The sequence below is a fragment of the Lithobates pipiens genome, unplaced genomic scaffold (genome assembly GCF_037356315.1).
Source record: "Lithobates pipiens isolate NorthernLeopardFrog02 unplaced genomic scaffold, aLitPip1_a1.2 Scaffold_28, whole genome shotgun sequence".
Lineage (NCBI taxonomy): Eukaryota > Metazoa > Chordata > Amphibia > Anura > Ranidae > Lithobates > Lithobates pipiens.
In genome coordinates, this window is record NW_027507789.1 from 1,636,422 (window position 1) to 1,652,838 (window position 16,417).

At 45.3% G+C, this 16,417-nt stretch overlaps 1 protein-coding gene across 1 annotated transcript in view; it reads right to left on the bottom strand.

The window, feature by feature from the left end:
* The window catches only part of LOC143934988 (dynein axonemal heavy chain 9-like), a 301,551-nt gene that overhangs the window by 214,238 nt on the left and 70,896 nt on the right, over positions 1 to 16,417 (bottom strand). The window contains 2 exon segments of the mRNA XM_077458539.1: positions 1,761 to 2,002; positions 5,727 to 5,982. Of these exon segments, the coding sequence (XP_077314665.1) occupies positions 1,761 to 2,002; positions 5,727 to 5,982 (498 nt within the window).

Consider the following 16,417-nt stretch of genomic DNA (forward strand, 5'->3'; position numbering starts at 1 on the left):
GTGACCAAACGCAAATAAGAAGGGTTGACGCGTTTCAGCCTATAAGGCCTTGGTCATAACCACCAAGTGGTTGTAAGTAGTGTTGCCTAAGGGTCTTTCTACCATTGTTGTTTGTGCCAATTAACTCCATTATTGTCTGAAGGTGTTCTGTGTTTATACTTATGATAATGTGTATTGTAACTTGTGAGTTATGAGACGGCAAGTCTGACCTTGAAGGTCAGACCTCTGAGTCATCCAGGGGGTTAATTAATGTCATGTTCATAGTAGAAGTCTGTTGTTGTAATTATATTCCCGTGTGCAGTTTGTATTGTTAGGGTAATCTGATCAGAAGGGGGGAATGTCCTTCTCAAGTGTATAAAAGCCTGTATTCTTGTTCAAATAAACAGTTCTTATTCTGGTTTACTTCAAAACTGATGTTACCTAGTTCTTGGGGTAACTATAGGCATATTCACGGGTCTAGTGTTCCAGAGCTTAGGAAGTGATATACTGATGAAAGCACTCAAGCCGAGTGTAGGACATCCCGTTACAAACTTCATACTGAACCCTAAGGACTAAGACTGGGATGCCATTAACATTTGTGTAAAGGCAGGCGTCCAAATACTTTTGGTAATATAGTGTATATCACTTTGAAGAGGTAGTGGTGGAGGGGAGGTGGACATGAATTTTTACAGGTTATCGAAATGCGAACACATCAAAAACTGGGACCACCAAGGAGAGGACACTCACTCAAGTTGAGAAATTCAACTGCATTAGGTCAAAGAGAGTGCCAAATCAACCTTCCTTAGGAGTACAAACTCTATATTGTTCAACTAGTTACAACAAGCAGGGCAAAGAGACAGCCAACGCGTTTCAGGGGCACCACAATACCCATTCCTCAGGGCTGGGTGAACTGGCAAAATGGTAAATGGACTCTGGTGTACTCCTAAGCAGACCGATCTGCTGGCAGAGGACGGTGTAAGCAACAGTCAGTGCCGGTGTTCACAGTTAGAAGTGTCGAGGGCAATTTATCACTTTGACAGTAGTGGGGTCTAAGAATTAGGAACCTGCAAAGGTGAGCATTCCTAGGTGTCTTTTACAATGAGGATTAAAATGTCTCATGTATGAGACCTTAAAGTGGTGTCCCGGCCGCAATTTATTTATTTTTTTAAAGTCAGCAACTACAAACACTGTAGCTGCTGACTTTTAATAAGGACACTTACCTGTCCAGCGAGCCCATGATGTCGGCATCCCAAGGCCGTTCCATCCATTGGGTGCTGGCGCCTCCATCTTAACGAAGGGAAACAGGCAGTGGAGCCTTTGCGACTTCACTGCCCGTTTCCTACTGCGCATGTGCGAGTTGTACAGCGCTTCGTGAATGGCCCCGTTGTTTTCTGGGACACACACATGTCCCAGAAGGCAACAGGGCCACTCGCCAAAGAGGAGGAAGTGCCGCAGAATAGGAAGAGGCAGATTAGGAAGACTGCCTAGCAACAGTGGTTTCAGGTAAGTTAAAAAAAATAAAAAAACTTTTTTTGAAAATATTAATGTAATTTTTTAATTTTAGGGTGGCCCTCCACTTTAAAAAGGAATATTGCTGTCATGAATTGATGTTAAAAAGCAATATTCTCTTGCTTTTGTCTATGTAAACCCTAACAATGAACTTGTCATGTTTGCTCCCTTTTGGTTTGTTAAATCTACCGTTGAAAATGTTTTAGTTATATCTGCTCAAAAAAAAAGAAAAAATAATAAAAGTTCAGCAATCCTGCATCTGCAGTTTGTACCTTGAGAAGTTGGTGGATCTTGTTCCCGGATTCCCTGATCAGGTTGTATCGTTTCTCCAGGCGTTCATTGCGGTCATCCAGATTAAGCAGAGAGTCTTTCTTCCCATCTCTCCGCTCGAAGATTGGCAGCACCCAAGTCTTCATAACGGCCTGGATTTCATCAACGTTGTCCCTGGCTTTCTGGACCCGGCGCTCCAGGTCATGGACGCTGTCTCTGATTTGCTGGATGTAATCCCAGACACCTTGAAAGGACAAACATAGAGCGTTCTATCCAAGCTAGATGACTATGGGACTTGTGTATAGGGGCATTAAAAAAAAAAAGGTAGGGTTCCGACCCCACCGTCTGATCCATTTCCAAAGCAATAGTATATGCTTCACTGGGGGGCGGACTTAGGGGTTGATTTACTAAAATCGGAGAGTGCAAAAATCTGGTGCAGATTTGCACTGCAGCCAATCAGCTTCTAACTTCAGCTTGTTTATTTAAAGTGGTTGTAAAGGCTCATGCTTTCTATCCACTCTCCACCCAGGCCAATTCTGACGCCTCTCTCCTACATGTAAAAATCATTTTTTTTTTTGCTAGAAAATTACTCAGAACCCCCAAACATTACATATATATTTTAGCAGACAGAGACCCCAGAGAATACAATGGCGATCGTTGCAACCTTTTATCTTACACGGTATTTGCGCAGCGTGTTTTTTTGGGGAAAGATGTGAATGATGAGGTTACGCCGAGTAAATACCGTAGTTACCCAGCATGTCACGTTTCAAAATTGCACACGTTTGTGGAATGGCGCCAAACTTCAGTACTTAAAATTTTTAAAGCGTCACCTATGGGGATTTTTTACAGGTTACATGTTTAGAGTTACAGAAAAAGTCTTGGGCTAGAATTATTGCTCTCGCTCTAACGTTCGCGGCGATACCTCACATGTGTGGTTTGAATATCCTTTACATATGCGGGCACGACCACCGTATGTGTTCAATTCTGTGAGCGAGCATGCGGGGAAGGGGGGGCTTTACTTATTTTTATTTTATTGTTACATTTTACTTTTATTTTGCTTCTTTCTTATTATATTTTCTTTTGATTACATTTATTCCTATTACAAGGAATATAAACATCCCTTGTACTAGGAATAGTGCGTGACAGGTCCTCTTTACGGCGAGATCTGATCTGAGGTCTATAAGTCCTCACATCTCTCCTCTAGGCTGGGAAGCCTGAAATAAAAAAAAAAAAAAAGGTTCTCGGCTTCCCAACTGAGGCAGCGGCATTTTTTCAAATGCATCATATCATCAGGGAGACCAGAGAGACCAGAGAGACCAGAGAGACCTGGGAGACCAGAGAGACCTGGGAGACCAGAGAGACCTGGGAGACCTGGGAGACCTGGGAGACCTGGGAGACCTGGGAGACCAGGGAGACCAGGGAGACCAGGGAGACCAGGGAGACCTGGGAGACCTGGGAGACCAGGGAGACCTGGGAGACCTGGGAGACCTGGGAGACCTGGGAGACCAGAGAGACCGGGGAGACCTGGGAGACCTGGGAGACCAGAGAGACCAGAGAGACCAGAGAGACCAGAGAGATCAGAGAGACCTGGGAGACCTGGGAGACCAGAGAGACCAGAGAGACCAGAGAGACCTGGGAGACCAGAGAGACCAGAGAGACCAGAGAGACCTGGGAGACCAGAGAGACCTGGGAGACCAGAGAGACCTGGGAGACCAGAGAGACCAGAGAGACCAGAGAGACCTGGGAGACCAGAGAGACCTGGGAGACCAGAGAGACCTGGGAGACCAGAGAGACCAGAGAGACCTGGGAGACCAGAGAGACCAGAGAGACCAGAGAGACCAGAGAGACCAGAGAGACCTGGGAGGCCTGGGACACCAGAGAGACCTGGGAGACCAGAGAGACCTGGGAGACCAGAGAGACCTGGGAGACCAGAGAGACCTGGGAGACCAGAGAGACCTGGGAGACCAGAGAGACCAGAGAGACCTGGGAGACCAGAGAGACCAGAGAGACCAGAGAGACCAGAGAGACCTGGGAGACCTGGGAGACCAGAGAGACCAGAGAGACCAGAGAGACCAGAGAGACCAGAGAGACCTGGGAGACCTGGGAGACCTGGGAGACCAGAGAGACCAGAGAGACCAGAGAGACCTGGGAGACCTGGGAGACCTGGGAGACCTGGGAGACCTGGGAGACCAGAGAGACCTGGGAGACCTGGGAGATCTGGGAGACCTGGGAGACCAGAGAGACCAGAGAGACCAGAGAGACCAGAGAGACCAGAGAGACCTGGGAGACCTGGGAGACCTGGGAGACCAGAGAGACCTTCATCCCAGGGATGTCTACTATGCAAAATTGGCCAGCCACCTTTCACCTTTTCCTACAGATTAAATCAAAAATGTAGGTGGCCTCATTGGCCAATATTGTTATATATTGTAGTGCCTAGATTTTAGTTAGACATGTGCAGAACAAAAAAATGAATTTAATTTTGTTTCGATTCGTTATTTACATAAATTAGTTTAGTTAAATTAGTTTAATTTGTTTTCAGAATTTGTTGTGTTTATTCGTATTTGAAGCTATTCAAAACAAATTTGAAACGATTCAAAAAGTCTTTGCATCAATTTTGAATAGTTTTGAAACTTCCAAAGAGAATAAAATAGAATAGAAAATAAAGAAATAGAATAGAAAAAAAAATTATAGAATAGAAAAGAATATAACAGAAAATAAATAATAGAATATAATAGAGTAAAACAGAACAAAATAGGATAGAAAATAAAAGAACAGAATAGAATGGAATAGAAAAGAATAAAGAAAAGATTATAATTAAATGGAAAGATTATCATTCAAAATAGATTAGAAAAGAATAGAATTAAAAAAAAACAATAGAATAGAAATATAACAATTTTGTTAAATAGTTATATTCTTTCTATTCTATTTGTTTATTATATTCTTTTTCCATTTGTTTTTTCTATTCAAATTAAAAAATTTGTTCAATTTGAGATTCCAATTTCGGAAGATGGTTCTATTATATTCAAATTTAAATTGATTCTATTGACATTTTCGGAAATGGTTATATTCTTTTTATTCTATTGGTTCTTTAATTATATTCGTGTCTATTCTATTATAGTCTATTCTATTCTTTTTTTTACTATTCTATTATTTTATATTCTATTTCTTTTCTTATGTATTTGAATTCAAATTTATTAGATTTGAAATATGAATTTATATTTTGAATTGAATTTATATTTTATGTTATTCTATTTGTTTCTATTATATTCTATCCTTTTTCATTTTCTATTTTATTTTGTTCGGTTTTACGCTATTATATATTCTTTTATTAAATATTCATTTATTTTCTGTTATATGCTTCTCTATTCTATTGTTTTTTTCCTACTCTATTCCTTTATTTTCTATTCTATTTCATTCTCTTTGGAAATTGGAAGACTTTTTGAATTTAAATTTAAAAACAATTCGAAAAGTTTTCGAAAACGATTCAAATTTCATCCAAATTGGTTTCTTTTTGTTTTTTTTCTGGATTCGGTACAATTGTAATTTGTGAAAATTCGGATACATCCGAATTTCTGAAAAACGAAAATTCGTCACAATTTCAAATCGGAACGAAATGAAGCGCATGTGTCCAATTTTAGTTGAATTTATCCAGGTTTTGGAACTGAGGGGTCTCCTGAAGAGGAATGTTACGATAATAAAACTTTGCTTATGGTTTATAGGTCTACAAGTATTCAAATAATTCAGGAGAGGAGAAAATAAAAAATGTGGGGAAGGCCGTCCCTCTCCTAGAACTGCTCTAATCAGGACTACGCTGTGACATTTTGTGACCAATGAGGAAAGTCTTGTAGGATCGAAGACTGACCAACATTTCTGGGGGTTCCTGTGAGGGGCATTAGACACTGGAGGTCTTCAGTGCTTTACAGAATATAATAAAAAACTAGAAATGTTCCATAAGACGAGAGACATACCGATGGCTTTCCAGTTCAAGGTCTCTTCTGCAGGCTTTAGGCGAACATCGATCTCCTTCAGCTGCCCCTCCACCAGGGGGAACTCCACCTCCAGGATGGTGCCGATCACCTTGTTGTACCAGTTGGTGGTCAGCTCTAGGTTGGCGGTGTACTGTCTGTAGGACTCCTTTGTTGAGAAGATGTCCTCGGCTTCTTTAGGGATGGTCTCCATACGCAGCGTTTGGAGGTATTTCACTTCACGCAGCACCGAAACCAGCTGTAATGGCACCGAAAGGCAATATTTATTCAGCTGACGATACCAGGGGCATCTAAATTTTAGTGTCTCTAAACTCCAGTCCTCAAGGGCGCCCCCCCAACTGGTCGCGTTTTCAGGATTTCCCTTCAGATGAAAACGGCTGTGGTAATTACTAAGGCAGTGAAACTGATCAAATCACCTGTGCAGAATAATGGTGAGCCTGAAAACATGACCTGTTGGGGTGCTTTAAGGACTGGAGTTGAGAAAAATTGGTCTAAACCCCAAAACAAAAATGTAATATATTGCAGCTTACCAGTCCATAGATGTGGTGACTGCCTTAGATTTCTTTTTTTTAATCCCCCACCCCACACCTTTATTTTTACCTGGGGATCCTGCAAATAGCAAACTTCCTGTGCTAGTGCGACAACGCTTACTTATTGTACTGTGTCTATGGCGGGAGCCAGAGGTGCACCGATACCAAGTATTTTCAGGGGATATCAGCACTTGCCCCAAATGCTCCTGATACTGAAAACAGATACTTTGCGGTGCAATTTGCGTCAATACAAAATGAATGGGTGAAAATTCTCCTTGGCCCTTTGCCCTAGACCAGCGGTCTCCAAACTGCGGCCCTTTGTTTGCCTTTATCTGGCCCTTGAGGCATTATTCCTGCCACCAACACCAACAATAGGGTAATATTCCTGCCACCAACACCAACAATAGGGTAATATTCCTTCCATGGACACCAACAATAGGGTAATATTCCTGCCACCAACTCCAACAATAGGGTAATATTCCTGCCACCAACTCCAACAATAGGGTAATATTCCTGCCACCAACTCCAACAATAGGGTAATATTCCTGCCACCAACTCCAACAATAGGGTAATATTCCTGCCACCAACTCCAACAATAGGGTAATATACCTTCCACAGACACCAATGATGGGGCAGAGTTCCTTCGAATGACAACAGAAATGGGGCACGGGTTCCTCCCACTTACACCAATAATTTCTCCCCCATTATCAAAGATCGGGCATTGTTTACTCCCACTGGGCACAGTCTAAAATCTGAAGGACAGTAAACTGGCCCTTTCTTTCAAAGGTTGGGAGATCCCTGCCCTAGACAAAGGGAATGAGAAGCCACCAGAAAAAGGTATAGGACAAACTTTGTCAGCTTGGAACTCATGGATACAATTAAGGTTAACAGATTTCCAAAATGAAACCTGCAGATGGCCACATTTAGCCACACCCACAATACCCCCCCTCCCCCCTATTTTTGAGATGCCCATAAATGATTGGTCACAAAATTTTGGAACAAAAAGCAAACATTCACTGCATAAAAGACAAAATATACAGATTCCCAATAAAAGGGCATCAATCATATGCCTCGTTTCCACTGAGCGGATCTGTTCGGGTTGGGTCGGTACGGTGGTACGCCATTTTGAGTGTTTCCATTATGAAAGCGGCCCATAGAACCGAACCATACCGCACCATTCATGGTCCTGCTTCAGGTGTGGGGCACATAGAAAAATGGTACGGTACAGTTAGGGTGGAGCTTCTGGCATCACACAATACAATTCACTGATTGGTGGACAGAAAAAGCGTCAAAGCTCAGGTCAAAGGCATTTTTTTTCTAAACCTCGTATGGCCCCCGCCGGTCCGATTTGCAGTGGAAATGCTCACATATAGGCCGCCCCATTCTAACCCTTCCAAACCCTTCCACTCAGTGGAAACGAGGCATTAGCCAGTAGTTGGGAAGGACATTTTGAAGGTATGAAGAAGAAAAAAAAATGTCAGTATATCTGTTCAGGTGTCAATTTTTTTTTTTTGGTGGACTCCGGACTATCACACCGTGTTGGAAATCCCATTCCAAAACCAGGTGGATACAATCAAGAACATAGCCACACGGCTTTTCTTTGATTGCTCTGCATTCACTGGCTGTCAAGACGGACATTCCGATCGTCCGGCTGCAAAAGAGCCAACCGGCGCACGCAGGCGCGCGCTAACGCAGATGGGCGCACGGGGGGGGGGTGCGTTAACTCTGTCGGGCGCGCGCTAACGATGGTGGGCGCCCGCGGGTGCGCGGAGGGGTTGGAGTGTGCGTGCGTACGCGCGGGTGTGCGCGGATGCGCGTGAACACGCGCGGGCACGCAGCATGACAGTTCTTGGCGCCAAAGGGGTTATTTAAAGGGACCTGTCACTTTGCCTCCTTGCTGTCCGGTCTACAGCGTTCCTGAGAGACCCCCTGTTTCTGTCTTGATTATTACCCGATTCCTGTTACCCGGCTTGCCTCTGACGACCCCTTGCTTGCTGCCTGCCTCCGACCCCCGGCTTGTCTGACTATTCTCCTGCCTGCTGTTTTGGTGCCATACCTGCCTGCCCGTGTTTGACCCGGCTTGTCTACGACTACACCTTGCCTGCCGCCTTCCTGTTGCTCCTGCCATCCAGCATCCTACCCGTTCTGCTTGAAGGTCCGCTGAGTGTCCTGAACTACAAGACACCTTCCTCCTTGATCCGGTGTGAGTGTTCCTGCTGCTCCTGTTCTGTGCTGACCTCAGTTCCAGCCTGCATCCGGTACCTCTCTGCTCCTTAGAGTCCGGACCAGCCCTTGCATCAGTGACCCGCTAGGCGCTTGTGCCCCTTCTGTGCTCCTGAACATCTGTCCGCTCTACCAGGAGTTCTTGAGCCAGAGGAATACGAGTAGTCGCTCCCAGCATCCGTGGGCTCAGCCACCAGGTACGTGACACTGGCACTAGGGACATATATTTACTGGGACCGGATCCCTCAATACGGGGACTGTCCCCAGGATACGGGGACCAATGACAATCTTAGGGTACAACCCCAACACAATGCATTTTTTTTTTTTTTTTTTAGAAGGCCTGTCCATTCAGTCTTCCAGTAATTGGGAGTTTTGCCTCCAGGTTTTAGCGCAGACCCCCCTTCCTGCTTGGCGTCTCGTGTTCCTGTGGACGGAGTTGGAATTTATCGGAACGTGTTCTGTAGTATCACTTTTTTTTTTCCTGCATTTTAAGCCTTTAGCTGAGTTCTCCCCATTAAATATGAAATTAATAGAGTCAGGTAATTATCGTACATAAATTGTACATCGAGCCTGCCCAGCGCAATCGCATCTCGCAGGAATCATAAACAACGTTATGAACACAGTAGACCGTTTTATTGTCCTATTTTCCTTTTATGCCAGAAAATTATCCGCCATTAAAGTGTAAATTGTCAATCTCACCTATGCCGCCCGAATGGATCCAATTAATGAAGCGTTAGCAGACTATAAACTCATACATGGAGGAACGTTTTCTGAAACTTTTGAGGAAATCGGCGGAGGGAGGGTTCAGCCTCTCCTATATAATAAATGTGAAGATCTCAAAAAGTGCAACTCAAACAAATAAAACAAGATCCATAAAGACATGGATGCAGGGGAGGGCTGGCAGCCTTAGGCCTGGGGGGCAAGTCCAGTCAAGTGGTCCATTGAACCACTGAATCAGCTCACCACCCATCTACACCACATTCCCCGTACAGAGAGAATGTTTTTAACACTTTCTTTGGCCACTAGTGGGGGTTAAAAGTGCCCCGCTAGTGCCACTAAAACAATGATAAAGCACCACTAAAACGAGCAGCGCTGTACCACTACCGCCCACATCGCCCCAGTGTGAAAGTACCCTTTGGTATTAGATGTGCAAACAAAAAGGTGAGACCACATCTAATACCTACAGAGAGTAATGGAAATAAGGTGGAGTTCAAAGTGAACTGTGTCATTGCCTGCAGGGATTGGCATTTAGGGGGGTTAAAGCAGGCAGGGATGAAGGGATGCAGGGATGAAATGTGATATCAACTATTCACTGCCTGTCAAATGCCTCTGAAAAGTGACCTGAGCATGGATCACTTTTCAGTGGAGTGGCAGTGGCTGCTGCAAGTGAATACAAGCATTTAGGCTCACACTGGTGTGCTGCGGTTTGGCTGCAGTGCGGATGTACTGGCGGGTGTCACACCCCCTAAGACTTCTTTTAGGTTACTCATTGTTGCTGCATGTTCTGAAAGTGCACCAAACAGGATGTTTTGTGCACTTTCAGAACATGCAGTAAAAATGTGCATCCTCTATGTCCCAGGGGCAACATGCAGGATGACTGCCAGTACACCAGCATTGCAGCCAAACTGCAGCATGTCAGTGAGAGCCCACATCATACCACCTAGCCCTAGGAGGGCAAGGTACTGGCACAGGCTGCTAGAAAAAAAACTCTTTGGCTGCAGAGAGGAGGAGAGAGGAGGAGCTCACTTACTTGGATGGTCCCGGCCTCCCAGGAGCCTCACTGGATTCCAGCCAACTGCTCAGATTGAGCAGAGAGCAGGTCCAGCCTCTACCAGCCAATGGTGTGGAGTAGGGATGGGCTGGCAGCTCAAGAACTTTGCATGTTGCGGTTTTGAGCTGATGACACAGCAGCCTTTGCCACCGCATATCAGAGCAGCCCAGGGGGCAATTGCATCCCTGCCCCCTGGCCCAGCCCTCCCCTGCATGGATGAGAGAGTTTGGGGTGGAGGAACTTGACTCCTGACCAGGGCCGGTGTTGTGCCGTATAGTGTCCGGCCATCATATAGTGTCCGCCCTGTACTGTGCATGCGCAGTACGGAGCAGACGAAGCTTCGGAAAATCTCAGAAGCTGAACGGCGCCTGCGCCGTGAGTGGAGGTGGTGGCCCCACCATCCAAGCGGATACAGGGTTGTGAATATTAGAGGGCCCCCCGCTTCGGGCTCGGCCTCGCTGCGCTCAGCTCTTTTATATTCCTACTCTATGTCCACTTGGATGGTGGGGATAGAACCTGGACTCATGGCGCAGGCGCCATTCATCCTCGGCAATTTTCGGAATCTGTGTTGCTGTGTACTGCGCACTTTTGGATGGAGGACCTTATATGATAGGACACCGGGACAAGGGGTGGGCAGGAGGGCCGGCTGCCCTGGGCACTGTGGTATCATGTGAGGTGGGGGGGGCACCAGAAGGAAATTGTGGGAGGGGATTTGTGTTGGAAAGGGGGATTTGGGGGGCAGAAGGGAGTAAGTATTGTTCTAGGGCGGTGACCGGATGTGTGAGGGGGTGTGGTGCGGGTGGGAAGATGCGAGGTGAGTGAGACGCCGCTGCTCTGTCTCCTCCTCGCTCTATCTCTGAGAGACACACGCTAGATGGCTTGTCGTATAGCCCAGGGAGCAGCGCAACCCGAAGTCGGAAGTGCCGGCATAAGCCGAGTTTGTCTGAACACGCCCGGAGATACCTAGAAGCACGGCGAGCCCGGCCGAAGACCTTCGGGACAGTACTACAGCGAAGGCATGGTAATCTTCGCCAGCTACGAACGGCCGAGGTCACAGACAAACCAGCGTGGCCATCTTCCAGACGGCGTCTCCTTCCAGTATATGGTAGCCGTGAGTACCCCCTGTCCCCCACTGGGGGAATACAGCTGAGGAATACTCTCCCTTGGTGAGAGGAGAGGAGCCAAGCTTAGTGCAAGTGTTCCTGTGTTTTTGTGATGGTTTAAAAGATCACTACACTGGGGTCTTTTCCGTTTTACTTTTGGCATACAAAAACTAAATCAGCTGGATGTAATCTACACTCCCCCTGTGTCTCATACATTTGCTGTGTACTCCTCTGTGTTGGGACCTAAGGTATACATCGATATAATGCCATATCTTGAACTGTAAATAGCTCTGTATTTCTGAAGCTGATTTTCTTCTCTGGAAGCTGGCTTGGCAGGACGCAATTTATAAATCTACATGTGTCTTATATCTGTTATACTTCCCTCGGTGCTGGGATATAGGGCTTACATAGGGATAATGTTTTACACTGAACTGTTCTGTTTGTTTTTTGGAGGTTGATAAAGACTATCCCTTTTTAAGTGAAGAGAAGAGGGGGAGAAATAGGGAAAGGAGAAAGAAAAGAGAAACCCCCTGAATGATATTATATACATAACTGATTAACGGCAAGTTTACTTTTTTTTTTTTTTTTTTTGGGAAGGGGAAGAGAAAATAAAGGGAACATAGGGCTTTAGCAGGGATTCCATAGAGGGTGGTGGGAAATAGGGGGGATACTTTTTCTCTTGGAGGGATACTCCCTCTTTTTCCCCTTACAGTAGTTTTCCCCTTATGCATGGTAAGGAGCTGGGGGTCTCCTGGGGAGGTCTTGATACTGGTACATTAGGTCTTCGGCTAAAATTCAGGCTCTATCTTGGGGGAACGGCCTACATAAGTAAATATGTCTAGACGCCGCGGGGAAGACCAGGGGCAGCAGGAGGGGCAGGGGACACAACATCTTCGCTCCTCTAAAGAAAAAGAAAAAGAAAAAAGTACACAAGCAGCAAGTTCAGCTGCGGCAAAACTAGAAAGGTTTGCGCATGCCCCAATGCATACCCCAGATCAAACACCAATAAAAGGGGCACAGGTGGTACAAACCAAAGCTCACCCCGGGGGTTCCACGGACAGAAAAAGTCAAGGCCAAGTGGCCCCATTGTCTACTTTGGTTCCTGAGGGTAAGAGTAAGAAGAGCATGGGTGGTACTCAAGGAGAACTGGAGGCTGATAGACCTGGCAGGCCGCAAGAGGAGGCCCCAACCCTGAGGGATGTATTACAGGCGGTCAATGTATGCCAACAGTCTTTGGGAGACCTGGCAGCTCAGCTAACAGGAATGAAAGAGGACATACTGTTAGTGCGACAGGACATCCAGAAAGTAATTGAAAGAACAGCGGAGCTGGAAGTCAGAGTAAGCCAGCTGGAGGACGAGCTAAATCCAATATCGCATACGGTTAAGAATATGCAAAAAAACTTGGACAGCTACGCCTTTAAGATGGATAAGTTAGAAAATCGAGCACGCCGGGATAATATTAGACTCCTGGGGCTACCTGAGAAAAGTGAAGGCCCAGACGCCGTAAAATTCTTGGAGTCCTGGCTGCCAGACAAGCTTGGAAAGGAAGGTTTTTCTCCGTTTTTTTCGATAGAGAGGGCCCATAGGTATCCCTCTAGAATACCACCGCCAGGGGGACGCCCCAGACCTCTAATGTTGAAGTTCTTTAACTATAAGGACAAGGTGATACTAATGCGTAAGGCAAGGGAGAAGGGGGACATCTCCTTTAATGGTTCAAGGATTTCTTTTTATCCAGATTATTCTCCTGACTTACAGAGGCGTAGAGCGGAATTCCGGACAGTTAAAGCCACTTTTCAGACATATAATTTAACATACGCCCTCTTATACCCAGCAAGGCTGCGAGTGGTAACCCCTTTTGGGGTCCAGATTTTTGATTCAGCACCCGGAGCACTGAAATGGTTGGAGGATAACAAGGAGTCTTTACGGTCTAGCCACAGGGAAAGGGAGGGGAGATAGGGGAAGAGAGTGTTTGTAAACGAGTTTGATAAATTCATGGATGGAAAATGTAGCTTTTAGGATGGGGTGGGGGGGGGATTATTGCGGTGGTGTCTGTGTGATAGGGTGTGAGGAGGGTTATGGATGGTTTGGTCACGTTAAACGCCCGTAAGGGATACCTGGTCAGGTGGGGGGGAGGAAGGGAGGGTTTGTTTTTGTTCTTAAATGAGCGGGAAGGCGGGTTGTGGGAGGGTGGAGGGCCTAGAAGGGTAGGGATGGGAGGGATGGAGGGGGGAGGCGGGTTGGGGGGAGGTGGGGTGGGTGGGGAAGAAAAATTGCTTGTAAAAAGAAAACACATAGAGGTAGAATTGGAAAACAGCACGATAATTACACAAGAGAGTAAAAACCCGAAGGGGAAATATGTAGGTGGTAGGATAAATGCACAGGATAGAATGAATATAAACACAAAGCACCATTATAAGATATTCTTTAGGGTTAAATCTAACTGCGTTTTAGGATGGCATATAGCTGGGAAACACCAATGGGTTATGATATTTGGTAATTACCAATGGGTTATGATATTAAGTGGGCTGTACTTGACGAGAATAGATATCCTAGTAGACCCAATAATCGATAAGTCTTATATACTCCCCTCCTGCTTGGCTGTGTGGTGCTTTCTGTTTGTTAGCATGTCTTCTTTTATAACAGATGGTAAATTTGGTGCAGGGTAAAGTTATTAACATTGGATCTTGGAATGTGAGGGGCTTGGGTACCCCAGCAAAAAAAGCGATAGTTTTAGCTATGCTGGAGAGATTTGATATTGGTTTGGCATGTTTGCAGGAGACCCACCTAACTAACATGTCTAAGTCACTGTTAAATAATAGGAAATATCAACAACAATACCATTCAGTTTATTCCTCCTATTCAAGAGGAGTAAGCGTGTTAATAAAGGAGGGGGTGAGCTTCTCATGCATCCAGGTTAGCATAGATGAGTTGGGGCGATATGTTTTCCTGTTTGGTAAACTTGAGGGTATTAGCTGTATACTGGCAAATATATATATACCCCCCCCGTTTAAAATGGAAGTTATTTACAAACTGATGGAATTCATCGGGGATAAAGAGGACATTCCTATTATCGCGATGGGGGACTTCAATGAAGTCCTAGATGTAAACTATGATAGGTTTCCCTCTAAGGATCGTTCCGGGGACTTGGGTGAAACTAGGCTGAGTCGCTTCCTGAGTGAAATAGGCTTGAGGGACCTTTGGAGAGAGAGATACCCGAGAGTTAAGCAATATTCCTGCTTGTCAGGAGCGTATGGTACCCTGTCTAGGATAGACATGGTTATAGGGAATTCGGAAATGGCACAAAAAATAAGGGAGATAGAATATCTGCCAAGGGGGATCTCAGACCACTCTTTGGTGAGGGTTGTGTTTAATACTGGGGTTAAAAAAGTTCAAGGGGGTTGGAAGATTAGCCCTTTTTGGCTAGAACTCATGAAGGATGAAACGGTAGTCAAACTAAGATTAAGAGAATTTATAAGTTTTAATCTGGGCTCGGCGCCAATGAATGTGGTCTGGGATACCCTAAAGGCGTTTACTAGGGGCGTGTTGATTCAACAGGTAGCAGGAATGAAGAGAAAATCTAGAATATGGGAGGAGAACATCAGGAAGGAACTCTTAGAAGCAGAGAATACCTATGTCATGGACCCAACTCCAGAAAATCAAAAAATTTGGCTAAATAAACAACAAGGTTATAAAACAGCGATAGTAAAAAAAGAAGAGAGTAAACGAATCTTCGTGAAACAGCGATATTTTGGAGAAGGAGAAGGGGTGGGAAGATTGCTTGCGCAGTTGGTTAAGACAAATTCTTCACCCTCACTCATTTTAAACATTAGAAATATAAACGGGGCGATAACATGCAATAGTGAAGAGATCGTAGAAATCTTCGGAAATTATTATAGGGAGTTATACCAGTCACAAGGTACAGGCGAGCCAGGTGCAATGGATAGCTTTTTGGAAAACTTAGAAATGGTGACCCTTAACCGGGAGGAACGGGAAGTTCTAGACGCCCCGATAACCCTTAGTGAGCTTCAACAGGCAGTGGCCGGGATGCCAAATTGTAAGGCCCCAGGCCCGGATGGGCTCCCGGTAGAATTATATAAATATTATGGAGAACTGTTACTCCCTGAGCTGCATAAAACTTTAATAGATATAACGGATGGGAAACACCTACCGGCATCAATGACAGAGGCAACGATCATAGTGATCCCCAAAACAGATAAGGACCCGATGGAAGTGGCCTCGTATAGGCCAATTTCATTACTGAACGCGGATGAAAAAATTTTAGCTAAAGTACTTTCAAATAGGCTGAATCAATTTATGACAAAGTTAATACACCCAGATCAAACAGGGTTTATTATGGGAAGATCTACTAGTATGAATATCAGAAGAACTTTCCTAAACATGCAGATCCCAGTAGAGAATGCAGGAGAGAGGGCTATAATGTCTCTGGATGTAACGAAAGCTTTTGACAGCTTAGAATGGAACTTTCTGTGGCGGGTGTTGGAGAAAGTAGGAATGGGCCCCAACTTTATTGGCTGGATCAAAAAGATGTATAACGCCCCTAGCGCTAGGGTAAGGGCTAATGGCAGATATTCGGAGAGGATCGAGATGAGTAGAGGGACAAGACAGGGTTGTCCCCTGTCCCCTCTACTCTTTGCGTTGGCCATAGAACCTTTGGCCATAGCCATTAGGGCAAACTCCGGGATTAAGGGCTTTCAAAGAAGTGGAGGGGGACAGGAAAAGATAGCCCTATACGCAGACGACGTGTTACTGTTTCTGGGAGACACTGGTTCATCCTTAACGCAGGTAGTCACTTTAGTAGAAAGCTTTGGAGACCTCTCAGGGTTGGCCATCAACTGGGCGAAATCCGAACTGCTCCGGGTCGACCCCCCGGCTGTTGCGTCTTTGCCGCCGGGTATAAAGGTAAGAGAGGTAGATGCGTTGAAATACCTGGGCATATTTTTGACACAGAACCCTGATCAATATATCAATAAAAATTTAATTCCCCTTCTGCATAAATTTAAGCGTAAATGTGACGTCTGGAGTAAA